Genomic DNA, 26,639 nt, shown 5'->3' with positions numbered 1-26,639 from the left:
CCCCCCCGCCCTCCCCCCTCTAGGCCCCGCCCCCTCTGGGCCCCGCCCCCACTGACCTGCCCTCCCCCCCTCGGCCCCCCCGCGCTGACCCTGCCCTCCCCGCCCCTCCCCCGCCCCCGCGCAAGTCTCGCGAGGCCGGGCGCGCGCTCCCGGTGTGTGTGCACCAATCGAACCGGGCCGGGCCGGGCCCAGCGCCGCGGGGAGGGGGCGAGCACCGGCCCCGCCACCTGCCCGCGCCCCGCCGCGCCCTAGCGCCCCCCTCCCCACGCCCCGGGAAGCTGAGGGGGTCCCCGTAGCCCTGTGCCCCCCCCCACCCCGCCCTTCTACTCGCCCTCCCTCCCCACCTGCCCGGGCTCTGCCGCCGCCCTGCCGAGCCCTCCCTCGGGCCTTTGTCCTGCCGCGAGGCCTTTCAGCTGCCGCCAGCCTGCGCGAACCCAGGCCGCGCCAGGTTTCTTACGCGAGGCCGGGGATCCGCGGCCTAACCATCCCTTCTTGCTCCCCCACACCCGCCCCGTCTCCCTCCCCGCCCCGGAGCCGGCGAGGGGCTAGCCCCCACCTTCTCCCCCCCACACCCTTCGCTGCCGCCGCCCCCACCTCCCCTCCGCCCTCCATCCCCCGCGTGGAGCCCGTGTGCCCAGAGCGGCGGCGGCGCCTGGCTCACGAGAGGCCGCGGAGCCGCCCCTGGCCTCCCCCTCCCGCCCGTGCCGCCGCTGCCGCCGCCGCAGCAGGTTCCCTCCCTCCCTCCTCCTCCTCCTCCTCCTGCTCCTGCCCCCGGCGGCGGCGGGATCCGAGCGGTGCCCGGGGAGCGCTCGGCCCGGGCAGGAGGGGAGAGGAGCGGCGGGGCGGCGGCAGGAGCAGCAGCGGCGGTAGCGCCAGGTGAGAGAGCCCGGGGGCGGTAGGGGAAGCTCGAGAAGACCCCCATCGTTTCCCTCCCCGGTGCTGGGCCCGAGGCCGCCCTGGGGGCGGCGGGGCAGGAGGTGGTGGCAGGGGGAAGGCGGGCAGCGACCCCGGGCCGCGGTGGAGGCGGGGGGCGGAGGCTGTCGAACGCTCCCCGCCGCTGGCTGCGGCGGGGCCGGGCCGGGGTCACGACGGAAGGGCCCGAGGCCTGTGCCCCGAGGCGGCAGGAGCGAGGCCTGGGCCGTAGGTGCCCGCCTCGCCGGGGCACGGCGCAGCGCAGGCCCCGCGGGCTCGTAGCGAGGCCCGGCCCGGCGGGCGGGGGGTAAGAATGGGGCGGGGGGGGATCGGCCCAGCCCGACCCGGGGGAGCACGGAGGCCTCGGGCCGGCGGGGGAGGTGAAGGGGTGGGCACGGCCTGTGAATCCCCGGCCTGGGAGTTGAGGCGGTGCTGCCTGGGGTGCTGGGGAGGAGGAGGCAGGCCGAGGCGGTGCAGCAGCTGGCAGCGGGGCAAGGCTGCTCACTCACCGGCTAATTTTCAGACGCGTGCCTCTGTTTCCCGAGTGGGGAGAGAGAGGTGCTGAAAATCACCCCGCGAAGGAGTCGGCGAGGGCAGCGAGGGAATGCCATGTCCTGCTGGGAGGGATGGAGGGGGGCCAGGGCAGTCCCCAGGCCCCGGCAGGGAGCTGGGCCCTGTGGTGGGGGGTAAGGCTCGGGAACTTGCGACAGTCCATTCCCCATCCTGCCGTGGGGATGCGATTCCATCCCGAGTGGTCCCCCTGAACTCCGTGATGGGGGAGAGACCTGGGAGGACTTTCACATCTTTGCGTTCATGGCTTGTCTGTCATTTTCCTCGGTGCACAAATTTCCTGTTTTGAAAACTAGGCTGGTAGCTTTGTTGGGGGTTTTAAAGCCCCATAGCAGAAATAGGGCTTTCTACTTGCAGCAATTACTCTCCCATTCGTTTTTGAGGCTCGTTCCTGATTTGGGAGAGCAGTTGTAAATGCCCCCGGATGGATTCACTTTGCCCCCTGTAACTTAGATCTGCAGCGTTTGGAGGAAATGGCAGGGACAAAATGGACAGTTAATAAAAGGAACAATTGTATACTGCCTGTTCTAGAGGGCACTTGCTGCCCTTCAAGAACTTTCCTCATCACATATGCTCCTTATACAGCAAATCTTTATCTTCTATCTCCCCCCCTTTTTTTTTTTTCTCTCCCCTTACCTTAGTCCAGAAATGAAACTAGAACAGACATTTCTGGAAATGAACTTGATTGGTGCAGTTGGGAAGATGTGATCACAGTTATAATGAACGTTGAAATTTGTCCCATTTTTTTCACAGTTCTCTATTTGAATTGTGTATTTCCTGATTTTTTTTTATTTTTTTTTTTTTTTAAACCTGTTTACACAACTATGCTGGTTTGGTTTGGTTGGTTTTGGAAATTGGGGGAGGTCTAGGATTTCCAGGATTGGCCAAAAATAAATTAGGGGGTAGAGAATTAAAGAATATTGCCTGGGATTCCCCCCCCCTTTTTTTTTTTTTTTTTTTCTCCTAGTCATGCAGCAGGGATGAAAAGCTCTGAATCTTTTAGTCATAACACTCTGGTCCCATGTTTTCCTTTTAATAAAGCAGCCAGTGGGAGAAAGTGACATAATTGGTTTCTTGGATTTAGAGATGTTGAAAATGGCTGGTACAAGAGATAGAAAAGGAAACTCTCCAGCAGGGTTATGCTTTGAATACAGTAATATGGTGGCAAAGTCATGTCATTATTGCATGGCAATATTGCATTTCTCTTGCAAGAAAATGCTTTCTACACGGTTGTGCTGCAGAACAGGCACTTTTGAGCCTTGTCAGTGGCACAGAATATTAAATCTCTCTCCTTCCCTTGCATTGCATAATCTGAGTGTTGTTCTCCCGTAGCAGCAGAAATGATGGAAGAATTGCATAGCCTGGACCCACGAAGGCAGGAGCTACTGGAGGCCAGGTTCACTGGAGTTGGGGTTGCTAAGGTGAGTTGGATGCCTGTGGTAGCAAGCTTGACTGCTTAGCTACCCTGTGCTGCACTTGGGTTTTAATGTCTACATGGATAATTTTGCTTTGCTAGCAGTTTTGAATCAATAGTTGTGTTTTGACCTCTAATTTGCTTGAAGTGTGTTTAAGAGGAATGAAAATGGGATCTCTATGAGCAGATGTTTTGCCATGCAGAAGATTTTGGGTTCTGATTAAGTTCTGAGGAGTTGCTCTATCTTAAGGCAGCCTGTGCACCCCAAAAAACCCCATGACAGCTTTGTCTTTGGGAGTGGGAATCTCCTCTCTTCCTTTCCCCAAGAATACATTTGGGAACCCAGTTTGGCCACATGTTAGATACAGTTTCGAGTTTGCAGTGTTTGATCCAACATGTAACCATATTTGATACACTCAGGAGTTTGTTCAGCTCTGCTGCTAAAACTGTGTACTTGGTTACATTGAACACAACACAAAAAGTGTTTGGAGGCAAGTTCTCCTATCTGTGATCCACAACCTGCTAGTAAAATCCCATCTTTGTCCTCACCTACAACTTCATAACAGTTCAGTAGCTGCCTTTCTTGAGCAAGGCACTGAAATGCCACACATGGTGTGGTTGTTTCATATACTGGCATTAAGTGTTGTTGGTAGCGTTGGTTGACAGTCTGAGCTATGAAATGGTGGCAGAACTCATCTTAAACTAGGTCAATGGTAAGGAGTTTACTTTTGGAGGAAGATGATGAGTTTTGGACAACATTAAGGAGGGTGGTAAAACAACGTATCATTGCTAGCTTCGCTTCACAAACCTCTTAGAATTAATTTGAGAAGAAACTTTGTAGGTGCTGCAAATGAGAACTTGAGGAAGGGTTTCATCTGGGTTGATGCTTTTCTTTCTGATCCGTACTTCAGTCAGGACTCAAAGTTAGGTCTTGGAAGGAAGCATAAGCAAAATAGTGTAGTAAGGAAGATTAACCCTAGAAGTTGGTAAGGAGTAACAATTTTGGTTATTGAAGTAGGAGTGTGGGAGGTTTTTGATTTTTTTTTTTTTTTCCCTCCCCCACACTTAAGAGGTTTTTTAATCTTAAGGCTTCTACTAGCACAGAAGTTGATACAGAAGTTGAATGCATAAATATATTTACAATCTTGAAAGACTTGTTTTACACAACATTACAAACTTTGAATGTACTTTTTTTCATCTGTCTCTTGCCTCTTCCCCATCTACATCTCTAACATCCTTAGCTGTACCAGTGTAGATAAAGCCAAACCACTTTTTAGGAGAGCTAAGACTTTAGAAGCATAGATGCTATCGTTGGTTTAAAACAGTGCCACAGTACTTAGTGCTCACAAAGAATGTTGGGAACTACTCCTTTTAAAGGAATAATCTTTAAAAGATACAGGAAAGCAACCCTTCATTTTGTTTTCATCATGTTTGGAGCAGAAGGTATATGCCCTTTGTCTCTGCAGGTGAATACTGAAAACTTATTTTTCTCTCTAAAGCCTATCCAAGTTTAAAAAAAGCCTCATTTCTTGGAGGCTGAGCAAAGCTGTGGTGTTACTGAGTTTGATTTCTATTTTTTCACCTTTTGTTATGCAGCGTAGTGTTTTGCTTTGTACTAGCCAATAAACTGTTAAAAGTGCCTTACACTTAATTTCAAACTATATATTTATTGACTTGCATACTTGCTAATTTGCAATAGATCAGCCAACCATTGATATGAATTAGCATGACTCTGCTCTGTTGCAGCAAATCTTGGTTGCAATATTAATCTCAGATACTACGTTCCCTCCCAGGTTGGTGCTTCAAATTCCCTCCCTACCCCCCCAAGTCTCCGTCCGTCATGCTCCGCACTGGCATTGGTAGGTCACTGTCTTCAAGGGAATATATTGGGAAAGGTGTGATACAATTTTTTTTTTGTATGGTTCAACTAAGATTTTTAGCTCTCTCCAATGAAATGTTTTAAGGAAAGCTATGTAGAGTAAGTTAGTGCCATCTAGTGGGACTGGGACTGGCACATCCTCCTGGGATAGAAGGTATTCTGTTGCTGTTTATTGCATAAAAGGAAGAAATGTCATCTTAGATGCTCTCCTATTGGGTGAAGGCAGCAGGCAGTTGTAACTGAGCTTCCTGCCTTCCCCTGACTGGGTGTAGCACTGTGTGTGTTTAGTTAGGATTCTTTAATGTTTAAAAATACAGAGGGTATTTTGGACCTGCGTAAAACTAATGCACTGGTTCACATCCTTAGGGCAACTGCAGCTCCAAAGCCTGCTAGCAGAGAACAACTCTACTGCTTCTGAGAAATGAAGGAGGCTAAGCTGATCTAGAATACATTTTTAGGCTGGAAGCTAGAAAAAGGCTTCTAGCCATTAGAGTCATGAGATTCTGGAAGAGCTTTCCAGTAACAGTAGTAGAGGACAGAAATCCTAAACTGTTTTGGAAACAGCTGTGTTGCTGTCACCTCCTGTGGTAGCTGAAGGCACAACCCAATGACCGAGGTCATTTGCAGTCCCAAATGTCTCCCAATTCTGTTGCATGCCTGTGATGAATTATCTTGCTTAGGAGCTGGTGAATATATTTCTCTAGAAGCTTGGAGTTAATACATGGAATCAAATTTACAAGCAAGGAATGTTTCTAGGCAACTGTTATACTCATGTGGTTCATCCAGGTCACTAGATAGCTTCAAAAAGCCAGTGATGCTTTAGATGTCTGTTCTTGCCATATGGTAAAGTGCCATTTCTTCCCCAAATTCACAGTGAGGCCTTGAACTAGCACATGACTATCTGACACCTCCCAGTATTCCTGCTTGTTTAGCTCCTGTTTGTGTTTACTTACCAGGGGGGAAATCTAAGCCTGTTCACTTGAGGCATTATTCTGACGAGTCAGCTCAGACAGCTGCCTTGGGTCAGTAGGTGCAGAAGATGAAACAGAGCTTGCTTCTCTAGATAACATTGTTTAATGTCATCTCTGCCTCCCTTCCCCTTGTTTGGGTGCTGCCTTTAAGATATCAGCTGGGTTAACTCCAGTGGATTTGTGTCATTTCCACAGGCTTTTCCTAGATAAGAGTTGGAATGGCTAATTGTGGTGGGTGAATCTGTGTTTGCACACAGCTTCTCTCGGGCTTAACCAGGCTGGATCACCACAGCAGCATGCTTTTCTACAAGTCTGGTCTTTGGAAGATCTTCAGACTAAGTTGTGTGTGCCACCTTATTGCAGCTAGGCTCCAAAAGCTGAAGTATTTCTAGAGAGAGTAACCCTCTTTGTCGTGCTGTAGGAATCTTGTAGATCGATGATGATTGTTCTAGAATTGAAGAAGTATTGGTCTTGGTGGTAGCTGGGTGCTCCCTTTACTTCTACTTTGAGGTATCATAAAGGAGGAAATGAAAATAACCTGAAGAGTCTCACTTAGGCTGCAGAACATCTGCCTCCAAAAAGAGAATGGCTCATAGGAAGAACACCATTTACGTGTATTACTTGGGCTGTTATCCTTTCCCTGTCACTCCAGCAGTCTTGATAAGTTCAGTGACTACTGGTTGTGTGGGATAAGGTCAGTAACTACTGGTTGTGTGGTCTGCTGGGTGACTTTGCTGCTAAACATGTTGCTAAGCTGAGAATTTGTGTTTGAGAAAAGCATCTCTTCCTTGGAGGGAAGTGATGCTGCACAGGGATGGTCTCTAGCAGGTGCCACCAGAATTAGCTAAGGGTTGTGAAACTTAGAGTTGAATTTTCATCAGCTGCCACACAATGAGCCAGGATTTTATGCCAGATGCTTGGAAATTGCTTTGGGTGCTTCTGTGTGCAACTTTGTTTATTTCAAATGTGTTGACTGGCTGGCTAGAGCCCAGAAATAGTTGTCAGATCTTGGGACTGTTTCTGTCCCTGAACTGAGAGTTGGGATGAGCTGTGACCCTTCTGTCCAGCTTGTCATGAGTAAAATAAAAATACCATTTTTTTCAAGCTGAGAGAACTCTTGAGGCATAATGGAAGTAAAGCAAATCCTGTTGCAAATCTGCTTATCCATCTGATACAGGGGAGGTTACCTGTGAACGTCTGATAGTAGATTAACTTCTCATGGCAAAAAAGACCTGAGTGATTGGGGAATTTCATTATTGGCTGTAATACCAAGCTTTTCTAAAAGCCCAATTAAGAAGCAGGCTGTAATTCTCATACTTATGTGGTACTTGAAATAAGAATATGTTAATTAACCTGTCTTATACAGCAGCACTCAACCAGAGTAACTTGTAAACCATTCAACCATTTCACTTTGGTGTAACCCTGTGCGAAGTCAGCACTAACTCTTAGTGGAACTAAGGGCTGACTTTTTCCCTTTGAAATCTTGATTTGCTGCAGAATTCAGAACAACTCTGGTTACCTAGACTTGAGGTAATGAAGCATGTCTGCCACTTAATTAGCAAGAGAATTTTGCAATGCATGTTGCTGTAAGTCCATGTTGGAGGCTCTGGCTGGGCAGCTCGAGTTCCTAGAGCTCCCTTTTGGTACGTGGAGGTGGAGAGCACAAAATGGACACTGCCCAACATAAGAGCTGTGGACAGGCTTGAGGGACCATTTTTGGGAGCTTGGAGAGGCTGAGGAAATGCACAGATCATATGAGGCAAGTAGGTAGGCTTGAGGAGGAGATGGTAGGGACAGTCTGAGTCAGGCTGGCTTTGTTACATGCAATCTAATGGGAGCTATTATCAGGCTAAGTTGCTTCTGTTAAAACTTCAACCACTCTGCTTCCTTTGTGGCCTTCCCAAGGCTCTTGCAAAGGGAGAAATGACTAACCAAGTGTGTGGACAGACTTTAAATTCCTGCCTTTGAGTAGGAGTCTTGAAAGCATCTGCTACTGTTGCATCCACTCCTCAAGATGGAGGTTTTGTTGTGCACAGGTAGGTCACGGATTGAGAAGCAGCAGTTGATAGGTGAATCACAAGGGAAAAGAGCATGCCAGCTTATCTGGAAGAGAAATTCCTTGTGGAGGAGGAAGTGTGTGCTGTTCTGGTGCTTGTCATTTGGGTAAACACTATAGAAACTATTAGCTTCTTTCAGATGACCCACGTCGTTTGAATTTTTGCTGAGCCCCATCACCAAGTCTCTTGACAGGGTACAGTGGATGAGTGGGCTGGAAGTGATAGCAGAGAAGTGCAGCATTATCCCAAAGCAGTCTATGCTAGAAAAGCCACATGACTTCTTCAGGAACAAAATGTATAAGCCTTTCCTGTGTAAACCATTGCATGTTTATTATTCCCTACTGCTACTTCCCCAGCAGTATTCCAGTCTTGTTATTCTTTGCCATCACTTCTGGTTTTTTTCCAAAATTCAGGTTTGTTCCTTTAATTCCTTTTGGGTCATGGCCACTTCTAATGGTGTGCTAAATTAAGGACTGAACATTTATCCAATGTCAGTTGCTGAGTTAAATATAAACAGTCAGGAATGATAAAACATAAATTTGAGGTTTTTTTTTTTTTATACACACACACTGACTGTTAATTCAGGGGGAGATGCTCAGATCTAGACTCACATCCATTGTCTAAACCTGTTGCTCACTTGAGGTTATGTGTGAAACTAGCTATCTAGCAGGATGATCAGGAAAACTTGCTTTTTCTGTTGCATAACTACGTGACAAGAGGTACAGCTGAGGACTGGGCCCTGTTCCTTAACCATCCTAGGTATTGCATCTTTCTTGCTTCTAGCACAGCAAGTTCTAAGGAACAGTTTGTGTTTCCATAGATGGAACACCTCAAAACAAGACTTTTTCTGCCAACCCTGACATGAGCAAAATGCTTCAGCTCCTTGCCTGTAAGAGAGGCCTGAACCTTTACTGTAAGAGAAATGTCAGTGGAAGGCACTCTAGAAGTTGATCAAGGGAGAAGAAGTGGGTCAAAACTTGCCTACAAAGAATTAGTTGTGCATTTGTTCCCAGTATCAGTGAACTTGCTGGATACTTCTAGGCCAAGAAGGCCGATGGCATCCTAGGCTGCATTAAGAGGAGTGTCTCCAGCAGGTCAAGGGAGATTCTCCTTCCCCTCTGCTCTGCACTGGTGAGGCCTCACCTGGAGCACTGTGGCCAGTTTTGGGCTCTGCAGCTCAGGAAGTACAAAGAACTATCGGAGAGAGTCCAGCACAGGGCCACTGAGATGACTGGGGGGGACTGGAACATCTAACATATGAGGAGAGGCTGAGAGAGCTGGGGCTGGGTAGCCTGGAGAAGAGGAGGCTGAGGGGGGATCTTATTAATGCTTACAAATATCTAAGGGTGTGGGTATCAGGAAGAAGGGGCCAGACTCTTCTCAGTTGTCCCTAGTGACAGGACAAGAAGTAATGGCATAAACTTAAGAAGTTCCATCTAAAGATGAGAAGGAACTTTGGGGATGACAGAACACTTGAACAGGCTGCCCAGAGAGGTGGTGGAGACTTTCAAGGCCTGTCTGGACATATTCCTGTGTGATCTGCTTTAGGTGGTCCTGCTCTGGAAGCAGGACTGGATTCAATGATCTTCTGAGGTCCCTTCCAACAGCCCCCAGCATTCTGTGATCTGACAAGCTGCTGTTCCCTGGTCCCATAACTGAGTAGTTAGTTCCTTTTCACCCTTTCTGCTGCTATGTTGACTTCAATTTTACAATTTTGTCTGTGTACTTCCTAGAGAAATTTTTGAAGTGAAGGGAAAATAGTTTTTATGCTCTTGAAGAACCTGTGATCAGGACTCAACTGCTCTTTTGTTGACACAAAAAATGGGTTTGATTCCAACTGCTAGAGCTGTAAATGTCCCACACAGAGTAGTTGGTGCTGGTAGTTGTGGTAGTGGAGTAAGTAAAACATAGTGGATTTTGTTGGGCATTTCTCCAGCTGCTTTCATTCCAGGCTTTACAATCAGATGCAAACTGAGAGGATTTTTTTGTACTGGAGAAAATCATAGCATCAGAGTGGTAGGGGCTGGAAGGTACCTTAAAGACCATCCAGTTCCAACCCCCCTGCCGTGGCAGGGAGACCTTCCTCTAGCCCAGGCTGCTCAAGGCCTCATCCAACCTGGCCTTGGATGCCTCCAGGGAGGGGGCATCTACTACCTCCCTGGGCAACCTGTTCCAGTGTCTCCTCACCCTCACTCTAAAGAATTTCTTCCTAATCTCCAATCTAATTCTCCCCTCTTCCAGCTTAAATCCATTCCTTCTCATCCTGTCACTATAAGCTTATGTCCAACCAAGAGGATAAACTTTTGCTTCTGAAAAAAGACCTCTTGGGATCATTTCTAACTACAGGAGGCCTCATCAGTTTATTTCTGCAGGTGACCCTTGAATTCAGGTCTGTGGCTGAAGCATTGACCCATCCTAAGCCACTGACATGCCTCTTCAACCACAGTGTTCCTGAAAAGCTCAAATGTGGCGTTCTGGGAGCAGCTGTTCCTGTCATTTGCTATCCATGTGCAAAAGCAGGAGTTAAGCAAATGTGGAAACAGTTTTCACTTTCATCTTCTTCATCTCAGAACCCCCCAAGCCTGTCCATCTGAGACCAACATGTGCTGATTTGTCAAGATGCCACTGCACTTCCTGAAGCTTTCACACTCATACAGAAGGTGGATGTCTTGGATGGTGCTGCTGGGATCTGAGTTCAGGAGAGGGAGTGAAGGATTGCAGAGGACAGTGTTTGTGCAGTTTATAAAACAAGCTTTTTGCATGGGTGGAAAGATTAACATTCTGTTGCTACTTGCCATAAGATATTACTTGGTCTTTTTTAATCAGTCAGGCTTCCATGTGGGTGTAGCTAAGGTTAGTGTTGGCACTTCTGTTAAGTCCTGTTGGCCAAAGAATAAATAACCAAGAGTTCATTGATTCATAGAATGGTTTGGGTTGGAGGAGATCATCTAGTTCTAACCACTAGCCCACCCCACTAGCCCAGGTTGCTCAAGGCCTCATCCAGCTTGTCCTTGAACACCTCCAGGGAGGGGGCATCCACAACCTCTTTGGGCAGCCTATTCCAGAGTCTCACCACCCTCACTGTAAAGAATTTCTTCCTTATCTCCAGTCTGAATCTCCCCTCCTCAAGCTTCATTCCCTCTCATCCTACTGCTACCAGCCCTTGTAAGTTGGATCTGTAAGATTTGTGAGCCATCACCTTGGGCTGTGAGGAGCTTGTTTCTTTGTTTAAAAAGCAACTCTTAGTGCAGAGATGAGGTGAAATATCCTTCTGGTCTTGAGCTACTTGTGTGATGAGTTGAAGGGGTAATGGTATGACTTAGAATCATAGAAGGATTTCTTCAAGTAATTTGCTTTTAAGAGGGAATGCTGACCATGTAGCTTCCTGAGCTGTTCAGGTGCTGCTTTTCCTTTTGTTGCAGCAGCTAAGCATGTCCTTTTAGGAGAAACAAATTTGATAGTTAACATTCACAGTGGAATGCAGAAGGTGAACAGAACTTCTACATTGTGTGGATGCCTGCTTGGCAATTGGGCTTAGTAATAGCCAGGTTGTGTCACAGGATTCATTTGCTGCCAGGATTTGTCTCATGAATGGAGAAGAGAGAATTGCTCCCCTCAAAAATAATCTCCTGTGGGATTTCTCTGTGGTGTTAAGGCTTCTCCCCTAAGTCTTCTGCTCAAGTATAAAATGAGAAATGGCTTTGCCTCGAGGAAAGATTGATTGGTGGGAAGTGGTTACTGCAGAAAATCAGAGTGCTAAAATAGAATGAATCTTTGGGAAAAGATGCTCACAAGTTATTAATGGAGAGGTGGCTTTATCATGTCATTCTTCCTGTTAATCCATTCCATCAGTAATTGTGAATCTTGTTTTTCTATCTTTGTCAAATTTGTCTAGATTTCTTAAGTTAGATCTGGAGGAGGATGCTTTTGTGTCAGAGCACTAGGCTAAAGCACAGCAACTTTGCATGATTCACTTTTCTTTCCTTTTAAAACCAGTTTCGATGTAGATTTAAAAACATCATTTTCAAAACTGCTTGGATACATAAAAATGCAGATGTGAAACCAGCAGAGCCTGCAAAGATGCAGGCAGACTATTGTAGGTACCTGGACACAATTCTGTTGAATCTATTCCAGCCTCTTGAATTTGTGCTTTAGCTTGATAGGAGCAACTGCTGTGTTGCAAGGTCAGCCATGGGTGCATAAAACATCCTAGAGCACTGCTGGTAACACAGCTTTGACTTGTTCACAGTCTCAGTGTTTTAAAAAAAGCATTAAAAAATACACATTCATAGAAAAATCAGTGGTACTGCCAGCATCTGATAACAGTAATAGCTGTCTTGCCAGATGGAAAATGCCTCTGAATTCTTAGCCCCCAGGGTCAAGCAGATGCTTGCCTGAAGAGCTGAGCTTGGAAGTGTTGCTACTCATCAAATCAGAAGGTTTGTTTCTCAAACCAGTTGTTTCAGATTTTTTCTGAATACTGCTTTAGCTGTTCTGTGGATGTGGTTAAATACAGCAGGCAGGAGATGAATTGTTACAGAAATATCACTGCAGAGGCTGGATCAGTTTGCTGAGAAAAGCCTGTCCAACTGGCAGGCCACCTTGTGCCCTGCTCCAAGCAACTCCTGCAGTTTTTTAGTGCCCCACCATGTCTCTGAGTGCTTGACCCTTGGGTGCTGCTTGCATCCACATGACTTAGAGCAGCGTAGTTAGCCCTGAGATGCAGTGTTTGCTAGGACCTCTCTGCTTTGGATGGAAGTTGTTTCTAACAGCCTTTGCTTGTTTTTCACTAGGGTCCACTAAATAGTGAGTCTTCCAACCAGAGCTTGTGCAGCGTGGGTTCTCTGAGTGATAAAGAATTGGAGGTAAGCAGGCACAAATCCTCATGCCACTTGGGTTTAAGGTAGACATGGTGGAACTCAGAACACAGGAGGAATTGTGTGAGTGGGTGACAGAGTGTGCTTTGGGGTGTGAGAGGGGCTAGTGGAAGTGTTTTGAGCTTAACCTTGCACTCTTTGGGCCATGCTGTGAAATTCCTTGGCTCATCATACCCCTAACAGGGAAGCTTTACCCAACCCCAAAAATCACAGCATCCGTAAAGCTCGGTTTAGGAAGTTGTTTTTAGCTGCATTGTGATTTGTTTGCTGGGTTTGGATACAATTTTGGCCAAGCAGAAAGCCAGAAATCATTGATGGAAAAGTTTCTTACCTAGCAGATAGGTAAATCTGCAGAAGTCTTTAGAGAGCACTTTATGAATGGTGTGGGGAGGTGAAAAATGATGCTTTGGGATTAACCATTTCAAAACACTTTTTAAAGCAGCAAAAAGGAACTTTTGGAGTTACATTGTTTTCCATTAATTCCACATTCATTAAGTAAAATCTCCAATTTAAATGCCTTTTTATGCATTTAAAGAGCTTCCTACACACCTACCAGGTAAGTTTGGGATCATCTTTCCCTCTATTCTATGGCAGCACTGAGAGGAAGCTGTCTTTTGAGAATGAAACATCTTCAACTCCACACAAGTGTAGTTAATAATGGAAACCTGAGCCTTCCTCCTTCTTTTCCATGCATTTATTTGTGAACTTGTGTGGAGTGCTTTAAATTAACCACGCTGACGTCATCAAGTCGACCATTCCTTGCTGCTTTTTCAGTCCTAACAGCTAATGTTGTGTGTAATTTGGGTTATGTAAGTACTTGAATGGAAAACCAACTTGAACTGGATCTCATTAACAACACTTAGAGTTCCATGGAGGCTGTAATGGAGCCTGTGGTGTTACAGCCACGCCAACGCTCTTCATGGCTTGCTCTTCCCTATGCAGTGAGGAGGCTATGCCAGTGACTTCCAAACATAAAGGAGCTGCAAGTCTCTAAATAGGGAGTTTTCAGTCTCCTCATTCTTCAAAAACATGCTTTCTGGACACAATATCAACCTTTCTCTTAACATTCTCTCCATCTTCTTACCAAACAATAACATGGTGGGGATTGCCCAGCTGGTAATATGGGGCTGTAGATGTCCAGCATTCACTGGGTAGACAGCCAGGGTTGGATTCTGGCTGTGTCAGCTTTACCTCCTTTAACAGGATATAAAAGAGATTGATTTTACTGCTCACTCTCTGCAAGTCTTTTGGCAGGGATGTTCAAACTGGGTACTTTGGACTTTGATTTCCAAAGAGCATGAAACTTGGGTTTACCACAGACTTTCTGGCCGTGGCCTTCCCTCCGCCAGAGTTGTGTTTTGCTTGCTGTGGTTTTCTTCCTGTCCCCAGGCTACAGTTTAGTGGTGGCTGCAGTGATTGTAAAGCCTATAGCTCAGAAATTATTTGGGACCCTTTGGGATAAGAGATGTTTTTAAACTGACGTTGGTGATGAAAATTACAAGATGTGTTTCTTTCCAGCAACCACAGTAAGCTGCTTCTAGTGCAGTGCTTCCTAATGTTGCCAGCAGGTTTGGCCACACGAGTGACCCTGGTGGTAGGGAAAACATCAGGCCAGGGTCTTCTCCACCCTTGCATATCTAGGTTTGCTAGCCTTGTACAGCCACTTGTGGAGGCTTCAAGCCTTTCCCCTGTGCCCTTTATTGTGTCTGTGCATAAATATATTGCTGTCCACTGATGAGCTGCCCTCAGGTCTCTGGTTGCTCACAGAAATGACAGATGCAGCTGACCTGTGGCTTTAATGAGAGATACATCCAGATGATTTACTGCCTCTGTGGCAGCTTTCTCCTGCCTGCCATCTTGGGGGACTTCTGCCTTGCTTGTGTAAGGCTGCAGTTGTGCACTGGTGGGCAGGATGGTTCCTGTAGCCATCTGCAAAGGCCTTTGGGAAGAAGCATTAACTGCAGGAAAGGGGAGTTGTCCTGGCAGACTGAGTAGCCACTGGGCTGCAAATTTGGATGTCTGGATTCAAACCTCTTGCCATAACTCCCCTTGTACCAGTACTGCAACCATTGTGAAACGCTTCACACAGGTTTTTGTCAGTGTTTGTGCTTGTTCTGCTAACCATGTGAGGCAGCTGTGCAGTAGAGGCTGGCTTGCTGCAGCTGGAGAAGGATCACCCTCCTTCCTCACGGTGTTCTCTCCCTTCTGCAGCACATCTATCAGGAGGTAGCAGCTATTTGAGAGCAGTTGTTTCTTTAAGTACCAGCAGTAGAACACAAAACGGCCACTGGGGGATATGGAGCAAGATTTGTTCTGCTTTGGTATTTTCTTTAAATCTTGGAATAACTGCAGAAATGTTAATTTTGAAGTATTGTTTAACAGACTCCTGAGAAAAAACAGAATGACCAGCGGAATAGGAAAAGGAAAGCAGAAGCTTATGAGACCAGCCAAGGTAATTCCTCCTCCTGACCCTGCTGCAGCATTGCTGAACAGTTGGTAGCACAGGCAGTGTCCTAGGAAACTAATGGCTCTTCTCAAGGGTGTGTCAGGCAGCTTGTTATAAACTACTCCATGATGCTGTAGTTCTCTTCTGGGAGCCTTGTTATCCTCATTGGCAGGAAAATACTCTTCTTCAGCTGATTCCACACAAATGATTGTGTTTTTATGGGACAGGCTGTCCAGAGGCTTGAGATGGCTTCTGGGAAGTGGTGTTTTGGTCCCACCTCACTACACATCCAGCAGCCAGCCTTCAAAATACAGGCTGTACTCCCTTCCTTGCTGTTTGAGATGTATGCCTGAATTGGTTGAGTAAGTTCTCACCATAACAGAGAACAAAATGTGCTCCAGTATAGTGTAGAGTGCTAAGGAGAACCCAGCATGTTCAAGGCCAAGCTCAGATTCTCCAGCAAATGGGGAGAGGGTCAGATTTCTTTTATTCTTATCAAGAAAGTAATGAGGGTTGTGTTGACAAAATTGCTTTGATATTATTTAATGAGACAAAAGGGCTAAGTTTTAACGAGCTGATATTAATCCACCACTAATTATCTCTCTAACTCTTACAGAATGCCTGTGAGAGATCTAATATGCAGCAATTCACCTGAAGGCAGAGGCGTCAAAGTACCCTTTGCTTTTTCCTTATCTGAAAGGAAAATTTGGAGAACCTCTGCCCCATTCAACAATGTTTAGCGTTTCGGAAGTACTTTAGCAAGTGCAAATGGTGTTTGATTGGATTTGACAGTGTTTGGAACTGAGAGTTAATTGAATTGTCAACTGCAAACCCTCCCAGCGGCAGCAGGGGAGTTGTAACCCTGGGGCAGTCTTTTGTTATGCATAAGCTTTTGTTGTGATAGGTGTTGTACCTTTCTATGGGGAAAGGAGTATCAAAACACTGGAGCAGTTTTTTAGAGTGGCATCAGAACTTCTGTCCTCTTATCTTCTTCATCCTTTGTTTTCCTTCTTAGGAAAAGGCACTCCTAGAGGACATAAAATTAGTGATTACTTTGAGGTGAGTATCTTTACATTGGTTGAAGAATCTGCTTGAATTCACATGATGGCAAATCTGGAGATGGAAGCCTGTGACAGCAGTTACTGAGCCATCACTGGAGTCACTGACTGACCATGTTAACCTGATAGGCTCAAATCAGATTAGGTAGAGGATATGAGGGCTTTGGAAGGTGATTTTTAAATTAACACTTCCTTGAAGGAATTTTTTAAAATATCAGCCACATAAGTAGAGGTTTGAGGGTTTCCTTTGGAACCTGGATGTCACATGAAGTCATCTCTGATGTTGTGATAATGGCCCCGTGCTGCCAAAGAGCCTAGCTGAAAAGCCTGACTGATTGGAGTAAGAAATTGTTCATAGGGTTCCCTCTTCAGAAAAGCTTGTTATGGGAGTCTGGTAGCACATGAAAGACAGAGACCCCTCCCCAGAGCAGTGATGGACATTCCAGAAATGAGTTTTCTAGGTCTGCACAATCCAAAGCTCTTAGCTTTCCTCTTGAGCATGTTCCTTGTTTGACTGAGTAACTTGGAGTCAGGAATTAAGTTTACTAGTGCTTACTTCTTTCCTGGCTACTGTTTTTTATCAGTGCTGCCCACTGGGTGGGCAGGAACCTAGGAACCTCTGCCTATGTTGTCTGTAACAGTGACTGCAGAGACACTTAAGTGAAGATATACATTTCTCAGCACCCCTGTGGTGCACAGTTAGACTCTTGTGTTGGGGAATGAGTTTCCTAATTCTCCAGTAAAGAACTGTTCTATATCCAAGTGTGCAAGTTAATATCCTTTTGTGTTGCAAAGAAAAATATACTCAGTGCACATATGACTGTCTGAACTACTAACTGTTGAAAACAGTGCATGAAATGTAAAGCTTTTTCACTTAGTTTATGTTCAGTTTGGTTAAATGAGTCCTAGTGGCCAAGGAGGCCAACAGCATCCTGGCCTGGATCAGCAACAGTGTGGCCTGCAAGACAAGGGCAGAGATTGTGCCCCTGTATATGGCATTGCTGAGGCTACACCTTGAATGCTGGGTTCAGTTTTGGGCCCCTCTCTCCAAGAAGGACATTGAGGGGCTGGAGCATGTCCAGAGAAGGACAATAAAGCTGGTAAAGGGTCTGGAGAACAGAGCTCCAGAGGAGCAGCTGAAGGAACTGGGGGTGTTCAGTCTAAAGAAAAGGAGGCTGAGGGGAGACCTTCTGGCTCTCTACAACTCCGTGAAAGAAGTTTGAAGTGAGGGTGGGGGTTGGTCTCTTGTTCCAAAGAACAAGTGATAGAGCAAGAGGAGATGGCCTTAAGTTGTTCCAGGACATGGGGAACAATTTCTTCATTGAAAGAGTGGTTAAGCCTGGACCAGGCTGCCCAGGGTTCAAAAAATGTGTAGATGTGGCACTTAGGGACATGGTTTAGTGGTGGACTTGACAGTGTTGGATTAATGGTTGGCCTTGCTCTTGGGAGGTCTTTTCTACCCTTTTTGATTCTATAAGGCTTCGTTTTTAAGACGATGGTGTCTCTTCTGCCTCTGTTAAATTTGCTTCACTACCCCATGTGTGCCATTGCTGATGATCCAATCTGTTCCCTTGGCCAGTTTGCTGGGGGAAGTGGCCCAGGAACCAGCCCTGGCAGAAGCGTGCCGCCCGTCGCCAGGTCCTCACCGCAGCACTCTCTATCCAACCCCTTGCCGGTAAGTCTCCCCTGGGGACAGAGGTGGTGGCATGGGGTTGATGGGGTGGTGAAAGGTTCTGAACAGGGAACACTTGTCCTCTCTCATTTAGCCTGGAGAAGAGCAGCCTGTGAGGGGATCTCATTAATGGTTACAAATACCTGAAGGGTTGGGGACCAAGGGGCCAGGCTCTTTTCACTGGTGCCCAGTGATGGAACAAGGGACAATGGACACAAACTGGAACACAAGAAGTTTCATCTCGGCATGAGGAGAAACTTCTATGCTGTGAGGGTGCTGGAGCCCTGGGGCAGGCTACTCAGAGAGGTTGTGGAGTCTCCTTCTCTGAAAATTTTCAAAACCCACCTGGCTGTGTTCCTGTGTGACCTGCCCTCAGTAATCCTGCTCTGTCAGGGGAGTTGGACTTGATCTGAAGGGTCCATTCCAACCTAAGCCATTCTGTGATCCTGAGTGGACCCTGGCTCTACTGAAGCACATCCATGCCCTCATTATGTTGGGAAGGTCTTTTCCTTCTGCTCACATGCAGCTGGTCAGGAGCCTTAGCAAAGCTTGCAGAGCTGTGTGTATCCTGCACATCTGTTGCTATTTCTTGTTACATAATTCCATTTTGCTGTGGCAGCACCTTCTGCAAGATCTGAATGTGAAGAAATAACCAGGCTGTTTAAGCTATTTTAGCACAGAGCAGCTAAAGCCTTTTCTTTCAACCAGCAAAGCAGTATTCAGAGGCTCTAGTGGCTCATCTCTAGTTCTGGCTCTTGCCTGGGCCTCTCTTGACAAAATTTCAGTGTTTGTTGAATGTCACAGAAGTAGAGAGCATGGTGGGAGAGGTTAGCATTCCAAATGCAAAGCCTTTACTGATTACTGATTGTGCAGAGACCTTTGCACAGTCCATGAATGTGTACTGAGCTAAATCCCCACCCCAAGTGCTCTGCTTAGAGCTCAGGATGTGTTGGTGGATTTCAGAAGATTTGTAATGCTGCTATAGGGGACATCTTCAGGTCTGCTTTTAGATACATTTTATATTAATTGAATGTCCCTCTCCTGGCTCGCATTAATTCACTGATACATCTCTTTAAAGAGGACTTAATAAAACAAACAGCAGCTCTGAGTGTTGCAGGCCACAGAATCACAGAATGCATCTGGTTGGAAGGGACCCTCAAAGGTCGTCTTGTCCAATCCCTCTGCAGTCAGCAGGGACACCTCCAACTGGATCAGGCTGCCCAGGGCCACACCAAGTCTGACTTTGAATGTCTTCAGGGACAGGGCCTCAACCACATCCCTGTCAACCTGTTCCAGAATTTCACTATGCTCATTGTGCAGAACTTCCTCCTGATGTCCAACCTAAATCTCCCCGGCTCCCGTTCAAACCATTGCCTCTTGACCTGTCACCACAGGCCCTTCTAAACAGGTCCCCTTCAGATACTGAAATGCAGATGTGTGAAGTGTTAGGGACAGTTCTTTACTTCAGCAGGTGAGATACCCTCCAGGTGTTCAGAATGGGGCAAGTGGATTCTTCCTTTGGCTTTCTTCTTCACTTGTATGCCTGGGGTAGGCAGAAGTCTGAGCAGAGTATTTCTCATGTGGCTAATATTGATGTTGCAGGTAGTTTCAGCTTGGCCAGTTTGTCTTTCTCCTTACACAGCTGCTCTTTGTGTTTCTTATCTTCTGTTTCTCACTCTTGCAGCTAAACCTGTAACGTTTGATAATTCATAGCAAAATACTGTCTGCATTTGCAAGATCTGTTCTCTTCTTCCAAACTGAATATCAGCAGTTTGAGCTAAGCATGGGAAAAAAATAGGAGGAGGAGTGAAAATTGGAGAAGATTGAGTGTCTTCCCCATTACAGATGTCACTGTGGTTTAGGAAGAGAAGCAGAGTGTTAAAGTGTCTTTCACAATGAGACAGACCTCCTCCAAACCCCTGAGTTAGATAATTCTCTGCAATCAGAACTTGGGGAGGAACTGTAATGGCTTCAGGATGTTACTGCTTGTCTCCAAATCTCCTGGCTGCTTTCAATTGCCTGCCTTCTCCTGTGATCAGAAGAATGATCTGCAGCTCCTCAGACTCTTGCAAGTTTGCTCTCGTTCTTTTGGGGAGGAAAGCACACTCTTGGCATTTGCAATGTTAGCCAGAAAATTGCTTCAGATTGCAATTTAGGGTTTAAAAAAAAAAAATGAAGCCTGACCTGACTGTTTGCTTTCCATGTGGCATGTGCCTGGCCTGAACTTACAGCTGGGAAGGACTTGGATGGTTATTAGCCAATACTGCCAAGTTTTAGCAGTGATGGGCTGGCCTTTCAAGTGAGGCAATGAGGTTCTGAGTGCTGTAATCAATGTAGCTCAGCTGATTCTTGTTCTGACTGAGCCCAGTTCCTGTATCACAGCTGGAGAATGAGTCTACTGCAGGAGAAGGGAGCTGGCCCTTCAGAGATGTCCTGCGTCTTTGAAAGATGGTGGAAATGTGTTAGCACTTTGCTTGCCTTGCAGGAGATTGGTCCCAATTGGATCTCATCTGGAATATTGCATCCAGTTCTGGGCTCCCCAGTTCAAGAGGGACAGGGATCTACTTAAGAGAGTCCAACAGAGGGCTACAAGGATGATTAAAGGACTGGAGTACTACCTTATGAGGAAAGGCTGAGAGTCCTGGGGCTGTTTAGTCTGGAGAGGAGAAGACTGAGATGGGACCTAATAAATGTCTATAAATATCTGAGGGCTGGGGGTCAGGAAGGAAAGGACAGGGACAGTGGCCTGCCCTGGGATAGGCCCTGGGCAATGGATATAAACTACAACACAGGAGGGTCCACCTCAGCATGAGGAGGAACTTCTTCACTGTGAGGTCACAGAGCACTGGAACAGGCTCCCCAGAGAGATTGTGGAGTCTCCTTCTCTGGAGACTTTCAAGGCTTGTCTGGATGTGTTCCTGTGCGACCTGTGCTGGATTCTATGATCCTGCTCTGGCGGGGGGGTTGGACTGGAAGATCTTTGGAGGTCCCTACCAACCCCTAACATCCTGTGATCCAATTCCTGACAGAAATGAGCTTACCGTGATGTGCTGGGTCCTAGATATGGTTAGGTTGTTGACACTTAGCGGTTGTGAGTCAGTTTCTGTCGCCAGCAGAACAACTGCATCATGACATGAGCTGTTTGAAAATGAGCCCTGCACAAACACCAAGGGAGGTGGTGGAGTCACCAGCCCTGGAGGTGCTGTGGCCGTGGCACTTGGGGACATGGTTTAGTGGCCATGGTGGTGTTGGGTTGATGGTTGGACTGGATGATCTTAGAGATCTTTTCCAACCCAAGCAATTCTATGATTCTATAAGCAGTATAATTTTGAAGGCATTGATGAAAATCACAATGCTCTAAGATTTTTATTTTTTTTATTTTGATCTCCAGCCTGTTTTGCCCCACTGGCTCTGAAATCCATGTATTTCCTAAGGCAGAGAGGTGTTAACTGACAGGAAATTCTGTCCTTTATATATTCATTTGGTATTTTGCCTTTTTTTTTTTTTTTTTTTTTAATTATTAACTCCATGCATTTTTTGATGTCTGCCATTAAAACAATCACTCCAGCAATCCTCTTTTGAGTTATCACATCCCTCACCATTTGCTGCCGGCCCATTCCTTGAGCTGCTGCTTCACTGACAACACTTTTTGGCAGAGTCAGAGAATATTTTTTTTTCTCTCTCTCTTTTTTTGTTGTTTTTTTTTTTTAATATATATTTAAAAAGGGGAAAAAGAAAAAAAAAGTTGACTGTCTGTTTTTCTGACTGTGTTGCAGCGGCGAGTGGAGCAGCCGCTGTATGGGGTAGACGGCAGCACAGCCAAGGAGGCGCAGGAGGAACACTCTGCTCTGCCAACCCTGATGTCGGTGATGCTGGCGAAGCAGCGGCTAGAGAATGAGCAGCTGGCCCAGAGGGGAGGTGGCCTCTGCTTTACTTTTGTCTCGGTGAGCAGCTCGCAAAAGATTGCAACACCCAATTGGGGTGTTGCTAGCTGAGGGATGGGGGATTGGAAGTTTTATCGGCAGCTCAGGTTCCAGCCTGGTTGTTGGTGACCGAGTCTTCTGGTAAGTTCATAAGGATGTGGAGCTGCTGGAGTGGGTCCAGAGGAGGCCACAAAGATGATCAGAGAGCTGGAGAACCTCCCCTATGGGGACAGGCTGTGAGGGAGTTGAGGCTGTTCAGCCTGGAGAAGAGAAGGCTGCAGGGAGACCTTCGAGCAGCCTTCCAGTACTTGAAGGAGGCTGCAGGAAAGCTGGGAAGGGACTTTTGACAAGGCCTTGTAGTGACAGGATGAGAGGGAATGGATTGAAGCTTGAGGAGGGGAGATTGAGACTGGAGACTAGGAAGAAATTCTTTAGAGTGAGGGTGGTGAGACACTGGAACAGGTTGCCCAGGGAAGTTGTAGATTCCTTGTCCCTGGAGGTGTTCAAGGCCAGGTTGGATGAGGCCTCAAGCAATCTGGGCTAGTGGGAGGTGTCCCTGCCTATGGCAGAGAAGTTGGAACTTCCCTGATCCAACCCAAACCATTCTATGAATCTATGGATCTTCCTTGGGAAGAGTTCTAAATCCCAGGCTTTGCGTGTTAGTTTAAAACCCATGTCATCTTATTAATGCCTCAAAACCTTCTGAAGATCAAAATAACAGCATCTGAGAGGCTAATCTGATAGATGCAAAAAAAAAAAAAAACAACAAAAAACAAAGGCAAAAGAATGAAGTCTGGTCTTGCTGTGAGAAATGTTTGTTTTGGCCTGCCTTGCTCTCAGCTGACATGAGTTATGTTAGGCTTTTAAAAGCTTTTGTCTTTCAGCAGGTTGGGCCAGGCTTCCTGAAAGAAACTGACTCTCTTGTTTTACTGCACTAAACCTCTAGAGAATTCTTAAACCTGAACAGGGAAGTTTGGTACCCAGGCCAGGCTGCCCCTGGGTGTGAAGATCAGCATTATCTGCACAGACACAAGTGGAATATAACCATGCACTGACTTTCTTTTCCAGGCCCAGCAAGGCAGCCCATCTTCTACTGGATCAGGGAACACTGAGCATTCCTGCACTTCCCAAAAACAGATTTCCATCCAGCACAAACAGTCCCAGGTATAACTCGATGATACATGTCTTGGGTATGAGATTGAAGCTTGATGCAGCTTGTCTTCCATGCCAGAGGGTGCTACCTGTGGTAGACAAAATGCTTCCAGTGAAAAAGTTTGAGTAGTCCCAACTCGGTGTGGAACTATTGATGGAAGTGAATGGCCCTGAACAGCCCCTACCCTGTAAAGGATGTTTTCAGTTGCTGCCCAGTCCTGAGGCTTTGCTGTGTCAGTACAGCCATGTGAATGTGCTGAGGAGAGGAACACCTTAGCTGTCTGCTGCAGTTCTGGTGTGTCCTCAGTTCTTCCTCTCTCAAAGTGAAGATGTGAAGCAAAGCTGAGTGACAGCTGTGAATGCCTCTGTTCCAGCCCTGGTGCATCCACACTGCTCACAGCACAAATACCACAGTCCAGCTGCAAGTTCCTTGACCTCTGTACCCATGGAACAGTTTGTCCTGTCAAGGTGGAATGTGATGTTTTGCTCTTCACTGACCTGGACTCCACAAGAGGAATAGCTCTTCTGATTCTGCTGTTGTCTTTTCAGTGCCTTCTAAATTCAGATTCTTCTGTGGCTTTATGGCAAGATTTACTTTTAGCTCTGTCATCATCTTCTGTTGCTTACAAGGATGTTCAGCTTTATCTGCAATGCTTATTTCTTCTCCATGCCTGCTTTTAGTTGTCTTTTCATCTCTGATTTCTCTGTGACTGACTCTTCCCTTGAGTGGTTTTGAAATGATCAGTTTTGTGTCAATCATTTTCTCCCATCAGTCTGTGTCAGAGATGATTTTATTGCTGGGAGAAGTTCATTCTCCATTTCCCCAGCAGGTGGTACAAGTTCTTTGTGCATTAGGAACAGCAATTCTACCTCTGGGGATACTTAAATATCTGAGCTCTGCTGTCACTAGAGTCACATCTGTTGTCTGTTGTTCAAATGCTGGTCTGTGAAGATCCCTGTTTCTTGCTAGTGCATGGAGAATTCTTGGGCAAGAGTGATGCCATAACTTGAGAACCTGCCAGAGATAACTTCCACATTTCAGTCTTTGCTGCCCCAACACCAGTGCTGAGAATAGTGGTCCCTCCTGGAGTGAGCAAGATGTTTTTGTTCTCTTTTGTATGCCTGCATCTTGAAAGGTGTAACACATTATCTGAGCATGTTTTCTGCCAATGCTCAGCTTCATGGTGGTCTCCAGAGGTCTAGATGGAGCATAGGCTTAAGGCAAAGAATCCAGGAAGGTGCTTGACTGTATGATGAGGACATTTATGTATTTTTGGTTTTCCTTTTCAAACCTGTTTGGGGTTGATAAGATTAAAAGAAAACAATTACAAACCAAACAAAACCAACAACAAAAACACCCACCCACCACCAAGAAACAAAAAACCCACAAAACCAAGAAAAAAATAAGACCAAATCCTTCAGTGATTTTCAGTTTGAATCACTTCTGGCAATGCCAAAAGCAAGTCAGCGTCAGCAGGATTCTCTCAGCATTTTCAGTTAGTGCTGGGGCCCTCCAGGTGCTCTGAGGCAAGGCTCTGAGTTGTCATGAAGTCAGGAGCGTGCATCCTGAACTGTGATTTCATCTGACAGTGCAAGCATGGCAGTGCACTTGGCAAAAGGATGTAACAGTCACTAAAGAACCTTCCTGCTGCTTGGCTGAGCAGCTGCAGCCTTCACGTTGCCTTCAGTGACATAAACTTGTCTCTCATGCAGGAGTGAAGTGACCTGCCCAGCCCTCCTCTTTGTCTTTTGGGCTTTAGGCTCCTCTTGCTTGGTGTGCAGTGCTGGCAGGTGTTCTTTTTGATCTTTCCTGTACTGCACAATGGTAGAGAAGCAGCTGTCAGCCAGGTTTCTCTCTTACTTCATGCTGCTAGCTTCCAGGCAAGCCTGAAACCTGGAGAATGGTTATGCTAAAAACTCCACAGGTAAGTCTGCCAACTCTTCTCAGAATCAGGATAGCCACTTTCTAGCCATGAACCTGAGATCTCTCTGTGGAGGGAGATTCCCCTGGCTGCTTTAGATGCTGAGTTCATGTACACACAGACTTCTTCCCCTTCCTTACTATTAATGAGAATGCTGAGCTGGAAGTACTCCTCCTGCTAGAGGATATAGTACCTGCCTTTTGTCTTCTGTTCCTGGGCATAGCTCTCACTTCACTGCTGAAGGTATTTGAGACGTGCTACACCTCATAAAACTTTCTAAATAGGCTTCACTCCAGAACTATAAAGCTCCTGTCCTTAGCAGGCACCGATGGATCCGTTTGTCTTGAACAATGGCTTGTGCCTGATACTTGATATTCCTCCTGTCAATCTCTTATAATACTTTGGAATGAAGACCTGTGTTTTCTGTCAAGACCACCTTAGAACCCACAGGTATTGACTTTTATCTAGCAGGTGGTTATCTGCACCCATGAAAGCTCTCATAAACTTGAGATTCCAGCTGAGGCTTGGAATTTGCTGTTTTTTTCTTAAGCCTTTTTGCCTGTATGGGCTATGTTGCACTGCAGGACAGGGAATGTCAGAGACCACCAAGGAATAGGCAGAACTCAGCTGTAGAACCAAAATTTGCAAGACACAGAGGATATTGTAGCCCTTTGCTTGTGGAAAGTCTGTGTTCTCTAGAGCAGCTTGCTGTGCTGGAGGAGCTCACTGTGGAATAAGAAAGTGAAGAATGGAGGAAGCTCTTCCCCTGACTGCTAGGATTCAGGGGGTCAGTTCCTTCTTAGACCAGCTGTTAGATCAGAGGAGGTTACACTGTGCTGTCAAATGCTGCCAGCTGGTTTTCTTACATGCCATTTGTTGTGATTTTTCCCTGCAGTCTGACCTCACAATGGAAAAAATATCTGCACTAGAAAACAGTAAGAACTCTGACTTGGAGAAGAAGGAAGGGAGGATAGATGACTTATTAAGAGTAAGTATTAAAAGTGGGACAAGTCTGCTAAAAGCTGCTATTTAAAGACACCTAGAACACGTGTGCCAGCTAGGCTGCAGAGCAGGATTTTGTATGCCATTTGTAGAACCAACACTTGGCAAGGTAAAATAAATCCACTCACCCCTGAAAGGTAATTGCCTGGCTTGCAGATACTCTGGGCCTGCTTGGATCCACAGGCAGTGTGGCAGTGACTGTGGCTGGGCAGTGCAGAGTGGTTGTAGCTCAGGGTTTCTGTCCTCAGCACTGTTGTTAGCCTTTCTTGGATCCATTGCACATTTTGTGTACTTTGCTAGCTAACACATTAGGTGTTTCTCTTCAGAATTAGTCCCTCTGAATACTGAGGAGCTGACTCTGCTCTTTCTTAGTAACATGCTCAGTAGCCTCTCAGTAGGCTGGGAGGGTGTGTGGCAAAATGTTCATTCATGAGTCAGTGACATGAGGGTGGTGAGACACTGGAACAGGTTGCCCAGGGAGGTGGTCGAAGCCTCATCCCTGGAAGTTTTTAAGGCCAGGCTGGATGTGGCTCTAGGCAACCTGATCTGGTGTGAGGAGTCCCTGCTCATGGCAGGGGGGTTGGAACTGGGTGATCCTTGAGGTCCCTTCAAACCCTGACAATTTTTTGATTCTGTCACATGTTTAGAGATGAGGAGAACATCTTTAGGTCAAACCTAAAGAATAAAGCTTCTCTTAACCCACTGGTGTTCTTCAGTAGAAGATAAATAGCTTTAAATCAAAGATGTCTTAATGGAGGAGCTGTGATTGATAAAGCTTTCATCA

At 46.4% G+C, this 26,639-nt stretch overlaps 2 protein-coding genes across 5 annotated transcripts in view; one reads left to right on the top strand and one right to left on the bottom strand.

Annotated features, from left to right (window-relative positions):
- Positions 1-323: 323 nt before the first annotated feature.
- Positions 324-1,634, bottom strand: LOC128978479 (basic proline-rich protein-like). Its single transcript, XM_054396421.1, has 3 exons — positions 1,618-1,634; positions 770-1,356; positions 324-424 (listed from the first exon to the last, which is right to left on the bottom strand). Exons 1-3 carry the CDS (start codon positions 1,632-1,634, stop codon positions 324-326), a joined length of 705 nt encoding a protein of 234 aa, XP_054252396.1.
- A 1,188-nt stretch (positions 1,635-2,822) lies between these two features.
- The window catches only part of TLK2 (tousled like kinase 2), a 48,614-nt gene continuing 24,797 nt past the window's right edge, over positions 2,823-26,639 (top strand). Inside the window, exons 1-9 of one of the 4 annotated variants that reach the window (XM_054396554.1) lie at positions 2,823-2,903; positions 4,690-4,755; positions 12,597-12,668; positions 15,063-15,132; positions 16,142-16,185; positions 17,764-17,859; positions 21,633-21,800; positions 22,848-22,943; positions 25,749-25,841. In XM_054396554.1, the coding sequence (XP_054252529.1) occupies positions 2,823-2,903; positions 4,690-4,755; positions 12,597-12,668; positions 15,063-15,132; positions 16,142-16,185; positions 17,764-17,859; positions 21,633-21,800; positions 22,848-22,943; positions 25,749-25,841 (786 nt within the window). The remainder of the gene's footprint in view (positions 2,904-4,689; positions 4,756-12,596; positions 12,669-15,062; positions 15,133-16,141; positions 16,186-17,763; positions 17,860-21,632; positions 21,801-22,847; positions 22,944-25,748; positions 25,842-26,639) is intronic. The other 3 variants (XM_054396555.1, XM_054396556.1, XM_054396557.1) reach the window with 3 other exon arrangements.

The sequence above is a fragment of the Indicator indicator genome, chromosome 37 (genome assembly GCF_027791375.1).
Source record: "Indicator indicator isolate 239-I01 chromosome 37, UM_Iind_1.1, whole genome shotgun sequence".
Classification (NCBI taxonomy): domain Eukaryota; kingdom Metazoa; phylum Chordata; class Aves; order Piciformes; family Indicatoridae; genus Indicator; species Indicator indicator.
This window is presented reverse-complemented; position numbering and strand designations above follow the sequence as displayed.

What these genes read in the sequence shown, in the direction of transcription:
- LOC128978479 (XM_054396421.1), bottom strand. An exon ending in GGATCCCGCCGCCGCCGGGG is followed by an intron (nt 425 to 769) that starts GCAGGAGCAGGA and finishes GGGTTCGCGCAG; the next exon opens with GCTGGCGGCAGCTGAAAGGC.